Genomic DNA, 20,811 nt, shown 5'->3' on the forward strand with positions numbered 1-20,811 from the left:
TGATGAGTTCTTCCTTGGAAGATTTCATTGAAGCACTTTAGTACCTTAAAATACAACTTTGTATCCGACGGACCAAAAAAACAGTGCACTTTGATTTCCGTAAAATCATATTGTAACATTTAAAACTCTTGCCATTTTGTCTCGCATCAAACAGTTAATGGGTTTGCCATCTGAGGCTACTAACACTCACCTGGATAGGTATTATGTGACACAAAAGGAAAAAAAGGACATTCATCACAAAGATGGGATGTTTTCCTCTTCTCAGGAAGTTCTTAAATTTAAATTGCGTTTCCTTGGAGGGTCAAAGGTCAGTCTGCTAACTCGGTCAGGACTTCCACTCCTGTCAACGGATTTAGATATAGAAGGAGAGAGATTAGAAAACTTAGAACCAGAAATAAAGTAATATATTCTAAGATAGAAAAAGGTTGAAAGTTGAACAACATGTGCCAAGAACTCAAAATAGTGAGATGATCACAGCTCTCTCCACTGAGAATAAATCTAGTCCAGCACTGCACTGAAAGGAAAAGACAACACAAAGAAGTGTGTGTCACAGTGGTCTATCTGGCATTCTCCGCTCTTCTCTAATCAACACATTTTGCATGTGACCACTGAAAATCAGCAGGTCGTGCTGGCAGCAACAGCGCAGACCAGTGAGTGTATGTATATGTGTGTGTGAATAAAAACAAACAATTCACATCTATATCTATACCTATATGCCTTTCGCAAGTCTGAAATACACGTTTCTGGTCATGTTTGTTTTTTAAGTGTCATCTTGGTACGCCTTTAAAACTTGATACGCCTTTCCTTAATTTTAAATGCATTTTATTTAATCCTCTTACACATAGTGACTTCACCTTTCAATCAGATTGTAATGGATAAAATCAAGTCAGAACTACACTACCAGTCAAAAGTTTTGGAACAGTAAGATTTTTATTATCATTTATTATTTATTTTTTTTTAAGTCTCTTCTGCTCTCCAAACCTGCATTTATTTGATTCAAAGCACAGCAAAACCAGTAAATGTAACCAGAAATATTTATATTATTTAATAACGGTTTTCTGTTTGAATGTATTTTAAAATGTAATTTATTTTTGTGATGCAAAGCTGAATTTTCAGCATCATTACTCCAGTCTTTAGTGTCACATGATCCTTCAGAAATCATTCTAATATTCTGATTTGCCGCTCAAAAAATAATTATTACTTATTATTATTATTATTATTATTATTGTTGTTGTTGTTGAAAACAGCAGAGTAAAATTTTATTCAGGTGTATTTGATGAATAGAAAAATCAGAAGAACATCATTTATCTGAAATAGAAATCTTTTGTAACATTATAAATATCTTTATCATCACTTTTGATCAATTGAAAGCATCCTTGCTAAATAAAAGTATTAATTTCTATAATTTCTTATTAATTTCAAAACAAACAAAAAAAATGTTATAGTGTGTAATGTTACAAAAGCTTTTTATTTCAGATAAATCCTGGTCTTTGGATATTTCTATTCAAAGAATCCTGAAAAAATATACTCAGCTGTTTTAAATATTGATAATAATAATAATTATTATTATTATAATAAATGTTTCTTGAACAGCAAATAAGCATATTAGAATGATTTCTGAAGGATCATGTGACTCTGAAGACTGGAGTAATGATGCTGAGAATTCAGCTTTGCATCACAGGAATAAATTACATTTTAAAATGTATTCAAATAGAAGGCAGTTATTTTAAATAGCAAACAAATTTCACAATATTACTGCTTTTGCTGTATTTTGGATCAAATAAATGCAGGCTTGGTGAGCAGAAGAGAATTCTTAAAAAAAAAAAAAAAAAAAAAAATTAAAAATCTTTTGAAAAAAAAAAAAAAAACTTTTGACTGGTAGTGCATGTCAGCCGAAGTAAAATAGATGGCAAATAATTATTTACATTTAATGTTTACTTAAATGTCACAAGAACTACAGAACGAACACTGCAATGAAATAATAAGTATTTTTGTAGTATTTTCCTAGGATAAATATGCAAACGTGTAAAAAAGATAGATTTCCTTTAGAAAGAAAAATCATGAGATAAAACATTGTTTACAGAACAAAATTAATGAGGTTTATGATAAAAATAAACCCAGTGGGGTCTGAAAAATAATTTTAATTCAAAGTGAAAACGGATTTAGTTGTTGGACGCCACAGGCAAATAGTGCTTTTTCTTGATTTAAGCATAAAACTCATTGCATTTCTCTAAAAACAAGACTTAATATCTCAAGTCTTGTTTCTTCTCAAATAAATGCATCAGTTATTTGAAAAGAAGACAAAAATTCTGAGTTAGATTTTTTTTTAAAATTTCTGATAACACCAAACCTATAAATCCCACCATCACAATAATTAATTCAAGCTCATTTCTTATTCTGGCTGTGAAGATGCTTGCATATTTATTTGTTATTTGTGTATGGATTGTTTGGTGTAATAAAAGTCACATCCTGCAGGAGTGAATATGGACAAAATACAGTCACATCTGCTCTCCAGCACATGACAAGCTAACGGTGGATGGGAGCACATCAGCTCACACATACGCAATTATAGATTCTCATGTTGGCTGCGCTCTCTATTTGTAATGCATGCACCTGCTGTTCATCACATTTATGGATTATGCAAATGTTTATCAAATTAACTGTTTTAAAACAGCAAGTCACTCACTCAAGCACCTGATCTCTCCTTGTCAAGGCACATACCAGTACGGCTGACTGCTCGACGGTCCTAACAGGATTATGCTTCTGCAGGACAGAACCGCGGGGCGCTGCAGTGACCTGTGGAGAGATGAAATTTGTGTTTCAGAAGGACGTCTCAAAATTCTTCGTAATTGGGTTTTGAGAAAGGTCTATACATTTCACTGAAAGGACAGAGACGTAAAGTTATAATTTGAAACTGCTGAATTTCACTTTAAAATATACATTTTTATCATTGAGGTATGCACAAGTGATTTATAGACCCACTTACCGCTACCAGCAAAAAAAAAGATCAATCACTCTTTCAGGAAATTCATCTGCATATTCATGACACACCTTTACTAGAAGCTTATTTGCATTAAGATGTTGGGTAAATCTGAGAGAATTATTACATCATTGAGATGATCTCATTTTTCTGTCACCAGGCTGATGAATGTGAGCATCTGATAAATACAGCACAATAAACTCACTGTACAGGTGTATGAGTCCCAACTCCTGTATTTCAAAGCAGTGACTGATTGACCAGAAAAACAGTAAAAACAGCATCTTTAATGTATAAGACTAGACTGCACAGGAGAGATAATACCTAATACATAAACAAAAATTGTGTTCGAACCTTAAAGGGGTCATCGGATGCCCATTTTCCAGAAGTTGATATGATTCTTTAGGGTCTTAATGAAAAGTCTCTAATATACTTCGATTAAAAATTCTCAGTGGTAGTGTAAAACAACACCCTCATCATCTCAGTTTAAGGGGTTGTTCCTTTAAATGCTAATGAGCTCTGCTCACCACGCCCCTCTCTTCTCTCTGTGGAATGATGATCTTGTTTACTTTAGCCGCGTTTAGCCGCTAAACTTCCTAACTACCACATTATAAGGAAAGATTTATAAAAAAAAACGCTTATACTCACTTCTGCTGTAAGTGAAGCTGGATCATGAATGATTCACGCGAACATAGACTGATAAATGTAGATCGGGAGGCGCGTTCCCTTCACAAACAAATGTGATCTACTGCATCTTCAGCGGCTCAGATGTCGGGAGTAAATGACGACCACTATGTTCATTATTACATCCAGCAACACAACATCTCAATCGCTCAATCAGAGATATTCTTGTCTAACTTACATCCCTGCTTCGGCATCGAAACAAGGAAAGTTACTGGACTATGACAGCTGGTCTGAAGTAAGAGCTCATGTCAATCAACTATTGTGGGAGCGGCCTCTGTCAGGCATCTGAGAACAGCTCGATTTGAAAAAGGGGATATTATTTTTACAGATTAATTAAAAACCACTGCATGGATTTTTATCATTATAGGGTAGATTTGTACATACACTGCCAACACACATTAATGTTCAAACAACATGAAAAAGTGAACTTGGCATCCGATGACCCCTTTAAGCGGTAGATCTACATACAGACTATAGAAATGTGTGGCTTTCTTAATCAAAATAGCCACATGTTTTTGGTAAATCGTTTGTAACATTTCTGTTTCTTCACTATATTCAAAACGTATAACCTGTTAATGATATAAAAGAATGTGCGTGTTTATGTTAAAATTAAATAAACCGGAGAGTTTTTTGCGCAGCTTTTCAAATGCGAAAACAATGCCATCGAGGGTGATGGCATGAATTATGGACAGGAATACTTCAAATAATTCAATAATAATTCAAATACACACTGCCAGGGGCGCACTGGCCATTGGGAGCACCGGGAGAATTCCCGGTTGCCTGCCAGCCCATTTGGGCCGCTGCTCTCCAATTTTTATTTTTTTTTCCAATATTGTTGTTGTTATTTTTGTTGCCTGCCAAATGTACTAAAGTGATTACTTCAGATTTCACCATTCAGTAATAAAACTCTAAAAAATCATGAATTAGTTAGTCTCCGCCCGTCCTCCACAAGGATGCAAAATTCGAGAGTGGAGTGGAAGCGCTCAGGTGGAGAAAAGAGACAAAACTGTCCTGTTCAGAACTTCAGGTGCAGGTCAGTTACATTTGTAAATATACTATTGTAGTTTTATCTTTGTTTACTTAGTTAAGCATTAAACTGCTAGCAAATGTTAGTAGCAGCAGTCACTGCAGACAACAACACAACCCTTATGAAAAATAACTAAAAACCAAAAACCATAGTTACTATAGTTAAACTATGGTAACCACAAATTAAAAATGGGTTTGCTTCACTGTAGGATCACCATGGTATTTGTAGTAAATATTTGTTATATAAATATTTGTAGTTATATAAACGGGAATCAACCTGTCAAAAAGCACTGTTACTATACGTTTATAGGCCCAATAATACCATGGTTAATTTTCCTTAGAACAAAACATGACCCATGATAATGCAAAAACAGTTTTAAATATGCAGAATGCAATTGAGAGTTTGAAAGCATTATAAAAAAGACTAAATAAACATACTCTACACTTCCACTCCAATGTATTACATCTTAATTTCACAAAAATTGTGTATTTACTGTACATTTAGTCAGACACAGGCAAACAGTCAAATTCTTTTGACGTATGTGAAAGTATGTGAACTAAATATATCTAAACCAGGAAGGTACTTAAAAACCAGTGAAACCAGCTTTTGAAGACAGCTTTAACTGTTTCGTTTGTTTTTCTTCCTCATTCGTTGTTCTTTAGCCTGTTTGATTATGTCAGACACAGAATTCAGAATTAATCTGTATAGCAGTTAGGAAAACACTATGAATGCTGAAAAAGATGCTGATTATCACAACACTTGTGATGGAGAGAAAAGGTGAGTGAAACGTTGTATTTGTACATGTATCAGAATTGTACAGATCAAAGCAAATTCAGTTTAAAGTTAGTGTTTAAATCATACTACTTGTAACCTAGCATAGCTAACTGAATTTTAAAAATGTACTTTATTACAAAAACTACCGACTCTTAATATAATCGGAGTGAAAGCGATGTTGAGTTGCTTTGAACTATGATGATGGATTGTGTTGTATGTGACAGCGTTCAGCGTGAGAGACCACATTCACCTGTCCTCAGTGTTTTATCCATGAAGAGTGACAAATCAATGAAAATGCCAATTCAGTTAAAAGCTGAAGGTTCTTTGATTAACCAAAGGTAAATCCAGTTAACCTAAGTTTGCATGTGGCTGGTTGGTTTTCATAATGTAGTAGCTAGTTATAAAGTTACCAATTATGTTGCCTTTTCAGTCCTGAGAAGAGATCAGATTCACCCGTTCCCAGTGTTTTATCCATGAAAAGTGACAAATCAATGAAAATGCCTATTCAGTTAAAAGAAGGAGAACCTCTTTTGGATCAAAGGTAAATATAAGTATTGTGAAATTTTATGTGATGTAGCATAGCTTTAATGTTTTTGCCCCTTTTGTGAGGCAGCTAAAGCTAAAATTTTGTATTGGAAATTATTTCTGTCCTGTGACATATTGTCCTTAACCAATCTTGATAACATCAACTTTTACTTGCAAGAACACAATCATCATATTTTTTTATTTTTTTATATATTTTTAATTTTTCAGTTCTTTGGAGAGATCACATTCACCTGATCCCAGTGTTTGGTCCCTGAAAAGTGACAAATCGATGAAAATGCCAATTCAGCTAAAAGATGGAGAATCTCCATTCGATCAAAAGTAAATATAGAATAATGTTTTTTATGTGAAATAGCATACATTAACTTTTTTTTCTTGCTATTGTAAAGTAACAAAACCTAAAAAAAAAAAAAAAAAAATCATTTGCAAATTATATTTTTTCTTAAATCTTTATAACATCCACTTAAATTCTGAACTATGCTGAGATTGATTTTGTTGTTTTTCAGTTCTGAGGAAAGATCACATTCACCTGTGGTGAGTTTTGTTGCTGATCCCAGTGTTTGGTCCCTGAAAAGTGACAAGTCGATGAAAATGCCAATTCAGTTAAAAGATGGAGAATCTCTATTTGACCAAAGGTAAATCTATTTACCTTTATGTCTACATGTGGCATAGCTGTGATAATTATAGCCAGTTTTTCTCAGTTCCTTACACACTAAAACTGATTCTATGAATGTCAAACTACTTGAGTTCTTCATGTCAGACATATTTCAAAACTACAAATATTCTTCACACGTTTTTTTCCCCTTCAGAACTCCAAACAAAGGTGTCTTTATTAAGCGCAGGTTTAACCACATTCCCATTCAGGAAAAAAATAACATAGAATATAAACATAGCATGACTTCAAATAACCTGTCCACTAAGCAGACTAAGCAGCAAACTATATTTGTGAAAATGCCAAAGTTTGGTTTTGATAGAAGAAAATGTGTTTTTGAGTGAAGCATTTGGTTTTGACGCAGCTTTGTTTTAATTCTTTACTAATTGGTGTTCTATAAATGTAACGAAGATGAAAACTGCAATAAAATTGAATTGTTATTTTTTTCAGTTCCAGTTCACATTCAACTGATGCCAGAGCAACACAAATCCAAATTAATTTGAGAGATGAAAAATATCTACTACACCAGAGGTATGGTTTCATAGCACAAGAAGTGACAAGTTAGCATTGATTTAAGTTAGAGAAGTGCACTTATTGTGCTTCCTAAATCTGAGAGGGATCAGGTGACTCACCATGTCAAATACAGTAAAAAAGGATGAGAACAGATGATCTGCTGTTAACTCTCATCAGATGCAGGGTTTCAGCAATGGACAGCAGAGTATCTAAAAAAAGAAAAGACATTAACATAGTGTCTATGCCATTCATCACCTTTGTAATAGTCAGTATAACTTGAAATAAATGTAGCAAAACCCACTAAGATATTAAGTGATTTCTTTTCAAATAGTGCTCATTACGTGAAAAAAAAACACAAAAAAAAACATATTTGTTGGTTGGTTGAATATTATGATGTAATTATTTGCTTTTCTTTTCTAGACATAAGCTGCAAACACATGATCCAGAGATCCAACAAAGATTAAAATCTTACATTAAAAAGAAATATCAGTATGTTTTTGAAGGATTGGGAAAGCAGGGAAACCCAACACTCTTGAACCAGATCTACACAGAGCTCTACATCATAGAGGGAGAAATTGGAGAGATCAGTAATAAACATGAGTTTACTAGGATAGAAAAAACATTTACGGCAGCAGGAGCAACAAAACCAATTAAATGCAATGACATTTTTAGACCTTTACCTGGACAAGACAAACCCATCAGAACTGTGCTGACAAAGGGAGTCGCTGGCATTGGAAAAACAGTCTCTGTGCAGAAGTTCATCCTGGACTGGGCTGAAGGGAAAGAGAATCAGGACGTCCAGCTCATATTTCCACTTCCTTTCAGAGAGCTCAATTTGATAAAAGACAAAAAGTTCAGTTTAGTCACCCTTCTTCAAACCTTCTTTATGAGAGAGACAAGTTTACATCTGATTCAAAACTCCTCTGTTGTTTTCATCTTTGATGGTCTGGATGAGTGCCGCTTCCCGTTAAACTTTCACAGCAATGAGACTCTACAGGAGGCGACCAAAGAGACATCAGTGGACGGGCTCCTGACAAACCTCATTGTGGGGAATCTGCTTCCCTCTGCTCTCATCTGGATCACCTCCAGACCAGCAGCAGCTGATCACGTCCCCTCTGAGTGTGTCCATCGAGTGACAGAGGTACGAGGCTTCAATGATCCACAGAAGGAGGAATACTTCAGGAAGAGAATCAGTGATCAGAGTCTGGCCAATAGAATCATCTCACACCTGAAGTCATCAAGGAGCCTCCACATCATGTGTCACATCCCAGTGTTCTGCTGGATCTCAGCCTCTGTTTTAGAGAAGATGTTGAGTCAAACAGAGAGTGGAGAGATTCCCAAGACTCTCACTCAAATGTACACACACTTCCTGATCCTTCAGACCAACATCAAACATGAGAAAGACTATGAGAAGAATGTGACAGATGAAGATATGATTTTCAAATTAGGAAGACTGGCATATGAGCAACTGGAAAAAGGCAACCTGATCTTCTATGAGGAAGACCTGAGAGAGTGTGGCATTGATGTGACAGAAGCATCAGTGTACTCAGGATTGTGCACTCAGATCTTCAGAGAAGAGTTTGGCTGGTATCTGGGAAAAGTTTTCTGCTTTGTTCATCTGAGTGTTCAGGAACATCTAGCAGCTCTATATGTGCATCTCTCCTTCTACAACAGCAGCAGAAACATGCTTGAAGCACATGAATCTGGAACACCGGTGACAATGTTACACTTACACAAGTGTGCTGTCAAAAAAGCCTTAGGGAGTAGGAATGGACATCTTGATCTTTTCATTCGCTTTCTCCTGGGATTTTCACTGGAGTCAAATCACAGACTTCTAGAGGGGCTTTTGCTGACAAAGAAAGACAGGTCCCTGGAAAGAGAGAAAACTATTGAGTTTCTCAAGCAAGAATTTAAAAAACAGCTCTGTCCAAACGACTGTGCCCTTCTGTTCCTCTGTTTAAATGAACTTAATGACCATTCTCTGATTGATGAATCCCAAAGCTGTGGAAAACAAAATATGTCCCCAGATATCTTGCGAGTTTTGGTGTGTCAATTAATGACATCAGATGAAACGTCTGAAGAGTTTGAACTTCAAAAATATGGCAGATCAGATGACACCATAGAATGGGTGCATACTGTGATCAAATTATTCACAAAGGCCCGGTGAGCACTTTTGGGAATTATATTAAATTTAAGCATGCTCAGAATATTTATAGGTACACATTCTATTTTGTCAGGTTGAATGACTGTAATCTCACAGATAAGGGTTGTGCACTGCTGACTACGATTCTTACATCACAATCCAATGTGAGAGAGCTGGACCTGAGCAATAACAAACTGAAGGACTCCGGAGTGGAAATACTCTGTGTCGGGGTTAACAGATCACCCCACGGAACAACACTTTTAAAGTAAATGCTGGAATGTTATTACTTTATATATTATACTGTACTTACACAATTTAATTAATATAATAATATTAATATAATAATCTTACTAGAATAAGGGAAACTGAAAGAAAGAAGCACAACAAAATTTTTGCATCAGCATGTGGTTCCCATAGCCAGCATAAACATAGGAACGAAAAAAGTCAATTACATTTACATCACAGAACTGCTGGACTACAGGACACGGAGTGCAGCCTGGAATCTCTGAAGTAAGTTCTTTGTGGCTGGTTGCATTACATTTTTAGACTAGTCTTACAAGTCATGTATTTTTTCCCCCCCTCAAGACTGGTCATACGGTCTTTAGATCAGGTAGACAAACGCATGGTCTAATCTGAATCTGAAAAGTAAGGCTGATTGTCACTTTTTATCATGTAGCCATGAACCTTTGTGCTCACACATTTTATAAAATTGTTTCTCATATCAGAATAAAGGAAACGGAAAGAAAAATGCACAAAAACACTATAGCATCAGCGTGTGGTTCCCACAGCCGGCATAAACATGGGAACGAAGAAATTCTCTTTCATTTGCATCACAGAACTGCTGGACTACAGGACACAGAATGCAGCCTGGAATCTCTGAAGTAATCAATAAATCAATCACTTCTGTAATTAATTTTACCCTGGTGCCCTGTCAGACTGTGGTAAATAATTCTGCAAGGCATGAAATGTATTACCTATTCTCTTTGTAGTCTGAAGAACTGTGGAGTAACAGAAGCAGGTTGTGTTTTCCTGAGCTCAGCTCTCAGTTTAAACCCTTTGCATATGAGAGAGCTGAATCTGAGCTGGAACGACATAGGAGATTCTGGAGTGACACATCTATGTGCTGCTCTGGAGAAAGTTCACTGTGCACTGGAAATACTGAAGTGAGCTATAATGCTAATTTATCTAAAGAGTTAATAACAGGTGCCATCCAAATGGCATTATGTGTAATACAGTCAATATAAGAACATGCAGTGAAACTGATTAAAATTGTGTTACACTCAGATTTGAAAAATGTGGAATCACAGAGAAAAGTTGCACTGCTTTGGCTTCAGCTCTGAACTCAAAGACCTGCAGTCTGATAGATCTGGATCTGAGCATTAATGATCTACAAGTCTCAGGTGTGAAGAAGCTCTGCGTTGGACTGCAGAATCCTCAATGTAAACTAAAGAAGCTGAGGTAAAATCTGGAAAACTCATATATTATTACATTATACTCTTATATTACAAAGGAAAACTTGCATACTTGGATGCTACACCACACATTAAGAAACTAAAGTAGTAATAACAAACCTGTGCTCACAAATCCACTCTTCTCTCTTCAGGTTGTCCAACTGTAATGTAACACATGAAGGTGTGACAGCACTGACCGAAGCTCTGAAATCAAACCCATCCCACCTGAAAGAACTTGATCTTCTTGAGAATGATCTGGAAGAATCAGATTTTAAAGTGCTCTCCATGATACGTAAAAAGAAACAAAACCAACACAAATCTTGAAGAACACAAATTAGGAAGATAAATCCTAAAATGTTTACAAATAAAAATAATACAATTAAATCAAAACCTGAATATAGAATAAAGCACAGCATAGAGGAAAACCAATACATGCTCCAATTGGTTCACTGCAGAGGATCTCCATTTTTTAGAAGCCACCACCCCTTTGAAAACAGTAGATTTATATATATATATATATATATGTATATATTTTTTTTTTTTTTTTTTTCTTTCCTTTTTTTAATAAAAGTAATGAAAAATGCATGTTCTTTGATACTTTTATTGTTTGTTCAATAATAAAAAGCACTCTTGGTTGAAAAAAAGGATCGTTTAGAGCCGTTTGAAGCTGCACTGAAATGGCAAACCATTGAGCACCATTGAAGTTCACTATATGGAGAAGAATCCTGGAATGTTTTCCTCAAAAAACGTAATTTCTTTGCGACTGAAGAAAGAAGGACATGAACATCTTGGATGACATTGGGGTGATTAAATTAACAGGAATTTTTATTATCAGCAATAACTGTTCGCTCACAATTTTCTAGAAAAGATGAATAATGATGGATGTTTGTCATTGTTATTACTTGGGAGTTATGATAAAGAATAGAGAAATATGTTCGTGTACAAACTGCAGTGCTTCATCAATAGTTTCTGCGTTGGGCTAACGCATATACCATGGCTATTTGGGTGTTTACCACTGAGTTGTGGGCTAGAGTAATGGTGACGGGCATTCTGTTTCCGATATGCGCTGCACGCAGTAGACCAATCACAACAGACTGGGTCATCAGACCAATCACCACAGATTAGCATCACACAAAGGATGGATGAATCGTTGAGTGAATTGTTTGAGCAATTGAGTGAGTCGTTGAGCAAATAAGGTAAAAATAAATGCATATTTTAAGACAATGAAAGAGTTTTTTGACTTTGCATGCATGTGAGCCTGTTGTTGGGGACTCCCAAAACCAAAATATGAACCTTTCATAATCCATACTAGGGGCACTTTAAAAAAATCAGGATACCAACAAATTTTGCCCTCTGCCTTTTTGGCTTTTGCCACTGTTTTTGCATTCTTCGAGCACTATTCCAGCATGCTCTAGCCTGCACGCCCACTACTACTCAACCACCATGAGAAGAAAACACTCTTTACTTTCTTTTCCTTCAGTTTCTTTCCTTTTCCGTTTAGAGTTTTGTGTTATAAGTTAAGTTTTGCCACTAAGCTGTGTCTCAGATGTTGTCTGTGCCAGCCTCAAAACTTCAATCAGCACACAAGACTCCGCACCGTCCTTCAGCTAACACCCAACACTTCAGTTTGAATGCCTACTGAACTTCCAGTACTGAACTTCAACAACGTTGAGAAAACCCCTTTCTGCAATGACACCACACACAAGGAATTCCTTTAACACAAAGACAAAGCAAATACCATCTCCAGTTGAACTGGTGCATTTAATATAAAGTTTAATAGCCTCATTGAGAAACTCAATACGAGGGTTAATTATACGATTATTGGTTGTTCAAGTCTAAGCAATTGCATATATTGCTATAAACTTGGGATTTCATATTTTCACTCTCCTAAACTCATTCTTCCCTCAATTTCTCTCTTTCTGCAACTTGTGTGAATGTGTGAGTGTGTGCGTTAGATTAGGTTATATGTCTTAGATTTGTCCAATAAAGTCTTATTTATATAGAAAAAAAAGTATCTTGTGTTTTGTGCTTACAAGTTAATGTCATAAACTGCTGACCTTGTTACAGTGCTAATAAATAGCATTTTCACTATATTTTGGATATTAATATACTTACAAACCATTAGTTGCAGTTTTACATACATGGACCACCATTCAAATGTATACATAAGGCCTGTGAAAATTAAAGTACTCATTTACCATGCTTGTAACATATCTGAGAACAAATTAGGCCTATAAAATGCACTGTATATTCAAATAACCGAGTTCTTTTTAATGCTATTTGACCATAAGAAACAATGTTGGTCTTGGATGCTCAGGATAGCTACCCAGAGGCACTGCAAATATGGGCGAATTTCTGAGTGACTTTCCTTGAAAGGAACTTATTAACTAAAATTCTTGACTCAAATATGACTTAAACTTTGCTGCATAACAATAATGGCAAAATGCTGTTGAAGGAAAGGTTTGCGCATTGTAATATCTATCTTAGTAAGGTTTGTAATTTACACGTGGATGACTACATTTTCAATTTATAACAAATTAAGTTCAGTCTGTTTCACATTGTATTGCAGGACTTGGAACACAGGACATGTGTTGTTGTGACTTCTTGTGTTATTTCCTTGAAGTCTGCAAGACCAATTACTCGCCACCACTACTATGTGAAATGTACAGCTTAAACATTCTGCTATTTAATTTCTTTCATGTGCCACAGAAAAAAAAAATAATTATACAGGTTTCCAAATGAAATGGGGGTTAGTAAATGATAACAATTCTCAGAGTGTTTGTGTGTAATATTAAGATTAAAGGCACATTTTGTCTGTTTGTTTTTGTACAGAAAATCTAGAGATTCTTGTTCCAGACCTACCTGGTACTTTCTAAACAGAAACTTGTTATCAAACATTAAAAATGGCCGTGTGTCCTCACAGACAAAACCAGCCAATCAAATTAAAATAAAAACATAAAAACATGCATGAGGCAGTCGGTGAACATACTGTGGGCGGTCTGTGACGTCTGAGGAAAAGAATAATCAATCACCAACTTCCTTGAAGCCATAACTCGCTCAGAACAGCATTGAGGAATAAACATCACCCTGTGAGAAACAGAAATCTGTGGTAATCTGTGAAAAACACAAATCATGATTCTGGTAAGTAGTACTACTGCATGGAACGAGAAAAGCATTTGATGAATCACATCAGACAAAAATAACCTGACACTATTAGAAGTTGTGCTTTGGGAAAAGGTTTTGTAAAATCCATGTAATGTTGAGCAAACGTTTCTACAAACTACATTTGTATTTGTGACAATATACAGTATATGTATACTTTCATTTTGATGTCATGTAATTAATGCTTTAGAATATTTTTCAAAAGCAGTTGACGTTTATTAACTGCATAACACTACTGCACCAAACAAGTAAAACCAGATTTTCCAGAAACCAGAGAGGTTTCATACTTAATCATGTTTATCTTTCTCATTTGCAACATGCCATGTTCTGAATAACAAAGGAGGTTTTCTTTCTCCCCTTGATTATGCTAAAAAAATAAATGTATAAAGTAAAAAATAAAAATGTCGACAAAGAACGTTGAAGACAACATGGATTCCTGCACGTCTTTCAGTGGACTGAATGAGTAAGACAAATACATTTGATTACTTATTTGTACAATAAAAATAATCTGTATGTTTATGGAAACCTATCAAATCTATATTGATCATTTAAACAATACATTTCTGATATTTAAAGTCTGTGAGTGATGGATTGATGTCAATATCAGATTAGAAAATTAGAAAATTTTTCATCTCATCAAGAATAAATTGTACTATTGCGCTATATATTATTATATAACATTGCTAAGATTAAATTTTGAACTGTACTTTCAGTTTTAATGTTATTTTAATGTTGCACCTGACAGTTTTGATCAGGAGCGATCAGATCAGATTCACCTGCACCCAGTGTTTTGCCTATGAGGAGTGACCGATCAATGCAAATGCCAATTCACTATAGTAATAAAACACATCTTCCACATCTAAGGTATGTTTTTAAATAATGTTAACCTTAATAAAATGAACAATAAAACACCAGATTTCTTCTATAATAAAGTCTACAAATTGTTATTTTTGCTGTCAGTCTTCAGCAGGTGAGATCAGACCTGTCTGCCCCAAGTGTTTTGTCTATGAAGAGTGACAAATCAATGCAAATGCCAATTCATTTGAAAAACGGATCCGCTCCAATGGAAAAAAGGTAATAAATGATGATAATTTACATAAGCTAGTCAGAACTGACCAGCTGTGGTAGCAAATACACTGTAAAAAAACAAACAAACAAACAAACAAGCAAACAAACAAACAAACAAAAAAAAACACAATTTGTTGAATCAGCTTAAAATATTTTGTTACCCTGCGGCTTTAAAATTTTAAGTTTGTTCAACTCAAATAAGCTTAGTCAACTTGAAATGTTAAGTTGTACTAAGTGAAAACTTTGATATTTGAGACTAAACAAACAATTTGGTTTGTTAAACTGTTAAACCCAGCTGCCTTATAATTTTAAGTTGAATGAACTCAAATATCTAAGCTTCGTACAACTTAACATTTTAAGCTGACCTAACTTTTTTGAGTTGACAAAACAAAATTTTAAGGCAGCCGGGAAACAAATTATTTCAAGTTGAATCAACAAATTGTTTTTTACAGTGTACATTCATAAAAGAATACAGGTTCCGATACAGGTTCTGATCACTTCCTCCCCTAAATGTTTTTTTTTTTTTTTTTGGTTAACCTCCTCTGAAACACTATTTCTACTTCCTATATATTCTATTTTTGCTGTCAGTCTTCAGCAGGAGAGATTGGACTCATCTGCCCCAAGTTTTTTGTCTATGAAGAGTGACAAATCAATGCAAATGCCAATTCATTTGAAAAATGGATCAGTACCAATGGAAAAAAGGTAATAAACGATGATAACTGACATAAGCTAAAGGTAGTCAGTCAGAACTGACCAGCTATGGTAGCAAATACATTCATAAGGAAGATCTGATCACTTCCTCCCCTCAATGCTTTTTTTTTTTTTTGCTAACCTCCTCTGAAACACTATATTTCTATGTATTATTTTTTTTTTCTTTTGCTGTCAGTTTTCAGCAGGAGAGCTCAGACTCAGCTGTCCCAAGTGTTTTGTCTATGAAAAGCGATCGATCAATACAAATACCAATTCATCTGAATGAATCACCTCCACGGACACTAAGGTAACATTCTAATATATGAATTCATTTATTTTGCTTCAACAAAATGAATGGTAAATTGCACAAAAGAGTTTTTACAATTCTCAGACAAATGCAAAAGTCTTAATTCTCAAAGGTTTTACATTATTGAGATTGTAATGCTTATTACAAAATATTATTTTTTCTATAAGGCATTCATGTCAGGATGCTGTGAAGACTGGCCGTTTTTCTGGAGAATTCATTCATCAGTAGGTTCAATGCATCAAGAGTCTTATTTACAGTGTCTGTATTTGTGCATATTTTCTGTTACTGATAAACTCATTTTGAACAGACCTGATTCAGAAAGGACTGAAGTCAAGATTCAAAGATTAAAATCAGAAATAAAAAAGAAGCATCAGTACATTTTTGAAGGATTTGCAAAGCAGGGAAACCCCACACTCCTGAATGAGATATATACAGAACTCTACATCACAGAGGGAGGGAATGGAGAGATAAGCAACGAACATGAAGTTAAAAGAATAGAAAAAACATTGAAGACTGCAGCAGGAACAGCAATACCAATCAAATGCAGTGACATCTTTAGACCTTTACCTGGACAAGACAAACCCATCAGAACTGTGCTGACAAAGGGAGTCGCTGGCATTGGAAAAACAGTCTCTGTGCAGAAGTTCATCCTGGACTGGGCTGAAGGGAAAGAGAATCAGGACGTCCAGCTCATATTTCCACTTCCTTTCAGAGAGCTCAATCTGATGAAGAACAAAACACTCAGTCTTTCAGATCTTCTTCATGTCTTTTTCCCTGAAATAAAAGAAATGGAAATATCCAGTGACAAATATAAAGTGTTGTTCATCTTTGATGGTCTGGACGAGTGTCGTCTGTCTCTGGATTTTCAGAGCGATGTGAGGTTGTGTGATGTAAGTGAATCAAACTTAGTGGATGTGCTGTTGACGAATCTCATTGTGGGGAATCTGCTTCCCTCTGCTCTCATCTGGATCACCTCCAGACCGGCAGCAGCTGATCTCGTCCCCTCTGAGTGTGTCCATCGAGTGACAGAGGTACGAGGCTTCAATGATCCACAGAAGGAGGAATACTTCAGGAAGAGAATCAGTGATCAGAGACTGGCCAAAAGAATCATCTCACACCTGAAGTCATCAAGGAGCCTCTACATCATGTGCCACATCCCAGTGTTCTGCTGGATCTCAGCCACTGTTCTAGGGAAGATGTTGAGTCAAGCAGAGAGTGGAGAGGTTCCCAAGACTCTCACTGAAATGTACACACACTTCCTGATGGCACAGATTAACATCAAAGAAACAAAGTACAATGAAAACAAGAGCAAAGACAAAGAGATTATTTTCAAGTTAGGGAAACTGGCATACAAACAGCTGGAAAAAGGGAACCTGATCTTCTATGAGGAAGACCTGAGAGAGTGTGGCATTGATGTGACAGAAGCATCAGTGTACTCAGGATTGTGGACTCAGATTTTCAGAGAGGAGTTTGGCTGGTATCAGGGGAAAGTCTTCTGCTTTGTTCATCTGAGCATTCAGGAACATCTAGCAGCTCTATATGTGCACCTCTGCTTTGCAAACAGCGGAATAAACATGCTTGAATCACAAGAATCACAAGAATCTAAAACGCCATTAACAATGCTGAGTTTACACAAGTGTGCAGTTGAAAAAAATTTAAAAAGTATGAAAGGATATCTTGACCTTTTCCTTCGATTCCTCATGGGACTTTCACTGGAGTCAAACCACAGCCTCCTAAAAGAACAGCTTTTGGTGAAGAAGACAGACATCTCCCTGGAAAGGGAGAAAACTATTGATTATCTCAAGGAAAAGATAAAAACAATCCCTTGCTCAGAAATTGCTCTTGTTTTGTTCCACTGTCTAAATGAACTCAATGATCATTCCCTCACTACTGAAATCCAAAACCACCTGACCTCTGGGAAAACAAACAGTGACACGTTGTACCCTCATCAGTGGTCGGCTCTAGTGTACATCCTAATGACATCAAATGAGAAGTTTGAAGAGTTTGAACTTTGTAAATATGGAAGATCAGACACAGCCTTGTTCTGGATGCTTCCTGTGATCAAGCTGTCAAAAAAGATCTGGTGAGAACATTTAACTACTTACATGATGTGCTCAAAACAAATTACATAATAAATACATGTAACTTGTTGACTTTGTTGAGCACTTTTTGATACGTGTGAGTGCAGAAAATTTATATATAATGAAAGAGCAATAGATAAATTTGTTGTGATTTTACAGTCTACTTACTCTTCCAGGTTGCATGACTGTAATATCACAAAAAGAGGCTGTTTATCACTGTCTATGCTACTTCCATCATTTTCCAATGTGAGAGAGCTGGACCTGAGCAACAACAGCCTGCAGGACACAGGAGTAGAAATACTCAGTGCAGGAGCAAACAACACATGCTACGGCAAACAACTGTATGTTTCTATGGTGTAAAGTTATATATTACAACTTTATATTTAAAATCCACTATGTACATATAAAAACATTTAAAGCAACATTTTTATGTCACTTCAGAATGAAGGAATGCTGTAGCACTCAGCCAAATGAACAAGAAAGTCAGCTTCCATATGAAGCTTTTTCACGTCTTTGTGCTGGACTACAGGATATGGAGTGTAGATTGGAATCTTTGAAGTTCGTTCTGTTAACTCTCTTAAAAAAAAATTACAAAATTGCATTGTTTGCTAATTTCTCATCATGTTTTTGGCTTTGGATTAAAAATACAAATATTACCTCTCCTCTCTGTAGTCTGAAGAACTGTGGAGTAACAGAAGCAGGTTGTGTTTACCTGAGCAAAGCTCTGAGTTCAAACCCTTCTCATCTGAGAGCGCTGGACCTGAGCGAGAACAACATAGGAGACTCTGGAGTGAAACATCTTTGTGCTTCTCTGGAGAAAGTTCAGTGTGCATTAGAAACACTAAGGTGAGTTAAAACAAAATTAGCATTTATAGCTAATTATGAAACAAATTTGAAGTTAATAATGACTAAAGAGCCTTTTAAATGTTTCTTAACAGGTTAAATAAATGTAAAACAACACATAAAAGTTGTATGGCATTAGCTGAAATACTACAAACACCTTCAAACCTGAAAGAGCTCTCTCTAAGCAAGAATGAGCTCCAGGATTCAGGCGTGATGCAGTTATCTAATGGACTCCATCATCCTCACTGTAAACTGGAGACACTGAGGCAAGATGATTCTGAATACTTCTGAAAGATTCAGTATAAAACAAACTGACCATTAAATTATATTGCTTCATGGTGAAGGGTTTTTGTTTTGTACGGCTACTGCTGAGTGTTCAAAGCCAAAGTACTAGAGACATAAACGTCATAGACACTGGAAAACAAGCACAGGGATTACTGTACTTTCCTGGCCCAATATTTAGATGTTTTTAATATTTAGTTTTTAAATAGCAGGTTTTTAAACTGTTACTCTCAAACCTAAATATGCTTCCCATTTATGTATAATTCCTAACTGTAAAGATGTGATTTTTTTTTTTTTTTTTTTTTTATAAAGACTGAGAAAAACATACAGGTGACAATGACATCAAAAACATTAAAACATTATTTTTAAAGACAATTTTTTTAGCATGATCCTCATAAAACATTTTTTTTTTTTACCTCACTGTATCAAATAAATCAGATATACTGGAATTTCTACTGTTAACAATGTTTCAACTTTCTTTCAATAGACTTTTATGTTGCAGCATCAAACCAGAAGGCTTTGGATCTCTTCATTTTAGATTGAGACTACATGTGTATTTTCTCTTCTTTTTAGTCTGGAGAACTGTAGAGTCACAGAAGCAGGCTGTGTTTACCTGAGCAAAGCTCTGAGATTAAACCCTTCTCATCTGAGAGTGCTGGACCTGAGCAAGAACAACATAGGAGACTCTGGAATAAAACATCTCTGCACTTCTCTGGTCAAAGTTCAGTGTGCACTGGAAACACTAAGGTGAGTTTTTGTTAATGACTATAATTTCTAACCCTAAAGACATGATTCACCCCAATAACAGTGAACTACAGAATTTGACAAGGCCAATATAACTGAAAACTGCTAACTTTATATTATGATTTTCTGTCTCAGGTTGAACAAATGTGAAATCACTGAGAAAAGTTGCACCGCTTTGGCTTCAGCTCTCCGTTCAAAGACCTGTAATCTGACCGCTTTAGATCTGAGCATTAATGATCTACAAGACTCAGGGGTGAAGAAGCTCTGTGTCGGACTCCAAAGTCCTCATTGTAAACTAGAGAAGCTGAGGTAAAAGTCTGGAAATGTCTTATTTAGTGCCACTGAAATCAGATGAAGTAATAGCAAAACCACTGACCTGTTTTTATAAATCCACTCTGCTTTCTTCAGGTTGTCCAAGTGTAAAGTTACACATGAAGGTGTGACGGCACTGACCAAATCTCTGAAATCAAATCCATCCCACCTGAAAGAAGTTGATCTGCTTGAGAATGATCTGGAAGAGTCAGACCTGAATGTGCTCTCCATGACACTGGACAAACCATCAAAAAACAGTGTTCATTAACATTATTCTAGAAACAAACACTCAAGATTTAAACATTATGAGTAGTTATCACACTGAATAATGTGAAATCATGATAACATATCATGATTTACCCTAACCTACGGTAAAGACAAATCACAATTTGTATGGGCTGAGAGTTTGGATAGTAGCTTTTATAAAGGGTTACACATACGAAGTATATTATACTTTTATAGTCATGAATATGGTTATAACTTTAACTAATATGACCTTGTAAAATGTTGTCACTTTATAAAGAGTTATACATATGTAATATATGTAAATTAACATAA

General features: G+C 35.5%; 2 protein-coding genes across 5 annotated transcripts; both read left to right on the top strand.

The window, feature by feature from the left end:
• Positions 1 to 5,341: 5,341 nt before the first annotated feature.
• On the top strand, positions 5,342 to 11,282 carry LOC127177023 (NACHT, LRR and PYD domains-containing protein 3-like). 3 transcript variants are annotated; one of them, XM_051128983.1, is made up of 13 exons: positions 5,342 to 5,465; positions 5,687 to 5,800; positions 5,893 to 6,003; positions 6,216 to 6,326; positions 6,512 to 6,640; positions 7,108 to 7,188; positions 7,591 to 9,333; positions 9,408 to 9,578; positions 9,674 to 9,823; positions 10,039 to 10,194; positions 10,303 to 10,476; positions 10,598 to 10,771; positions 10,917 to 11,282. In XM_051128983.1, exons 1-13 carry the CDS (start codon positions 5,413 to 5,415, stop codon positions 11,086 to 11,088), a joined length of 3,339 nt encoding a protein of 1,112 aa, XP_050984940.1. In that variant the 5' UTR covers positions 5,342 to 5,412; the 3' UTR covers positions 11,089 to 11,282. The 3 variants fall into 3 exon arrangements, with proteins under 3 accessions (XP_050984940.1, XP_050984938.1, XP_050984939.1); XM_051128981.1 differs by lacking the exons at positions 5,342 to 5,465; positions 5,687 to 5,800; positions 5,893 to 6,003; positions 6,216 to 6,326 and having other exon boundaries at positions 6,559 to 6,640; positions 9,668 to 9,823; positions 10,917 to 11,281; XM_051128982.1 differs by lacking the exons at positions 5,342 to 5,465; positions 5,687 to 5,800; positions 5,893 to 6,003; positions 6,216 to 6,326; positions 10,039 to 10,194 and having other exon boundaries at positions 6,559 to 6,640; positions 9,668 to 9,823; positions 10,917 to 11,280.
• Positions 11,283 to 13,803: 2,521 nt separating this feature from the next.
• On the top strand, positions 13,804 to 20,811 carry LOC127177015 (NACHT, LRR and PYD domains-containing protein 3-like). Of its 2 annotated transcripts, none has more exons than XM_051128967.1 (15): positions 13,804 to 13,905; positions 14,316 to 14,389; positions 14,672 to 14,790; positions 14,887 to 15,000; positions 15,583 to 15,696; positions 15,881 to 15,991; positions 16,159 to 16,215; positions 16,299 to 18,074; positions 18,249 to 18,413; positions 18,514 to 18,630; positions 18,745 to 18,918; positions 19,011 to 19,181; positions 19,771 to 19,944; positions 20,077 to 20,250; positions 20,350 to 20,811. In XM_051128967.1, exons 3-15 carry the CDS (start codon positions 14,723 to 14,725, stop codon positions 20,519 to 20,521), a joined length of 3,387 nt encoding a protein of 1,128 aa, XP_050984924.1. In that variant the 5' UTR covers positions 13,804 to 13,905; positions 14,316 to 14,389; positions 14,672 to 14,722; the 3' UTR covers positions 20,522 to 20,811. The 2 variants fall into 2 exon arrangements, with proteins under 2 accessions (XP_050984924.1, XP_050984925.1); XM_051128968.1 differs by having other exon boundaries at positions 13,820 to 13,905; positions 14,267 to 14,389.

Source organism: Labeo rohita, chromosome 15, assembly GCF_022985175.1.
Source record: "Labeo rohita strain BAU-BD-2019 chromosome 15, IGBB_LRoh.1.0, whole genome shotgun sequence".
Taxonomy (NCBI): domain Eukaryota; kingdom Metazoa; phylum Chordata; class Actinopteri; order Cypriniformes; family Cyprinidae; genus Labeo; species Labeo rohita.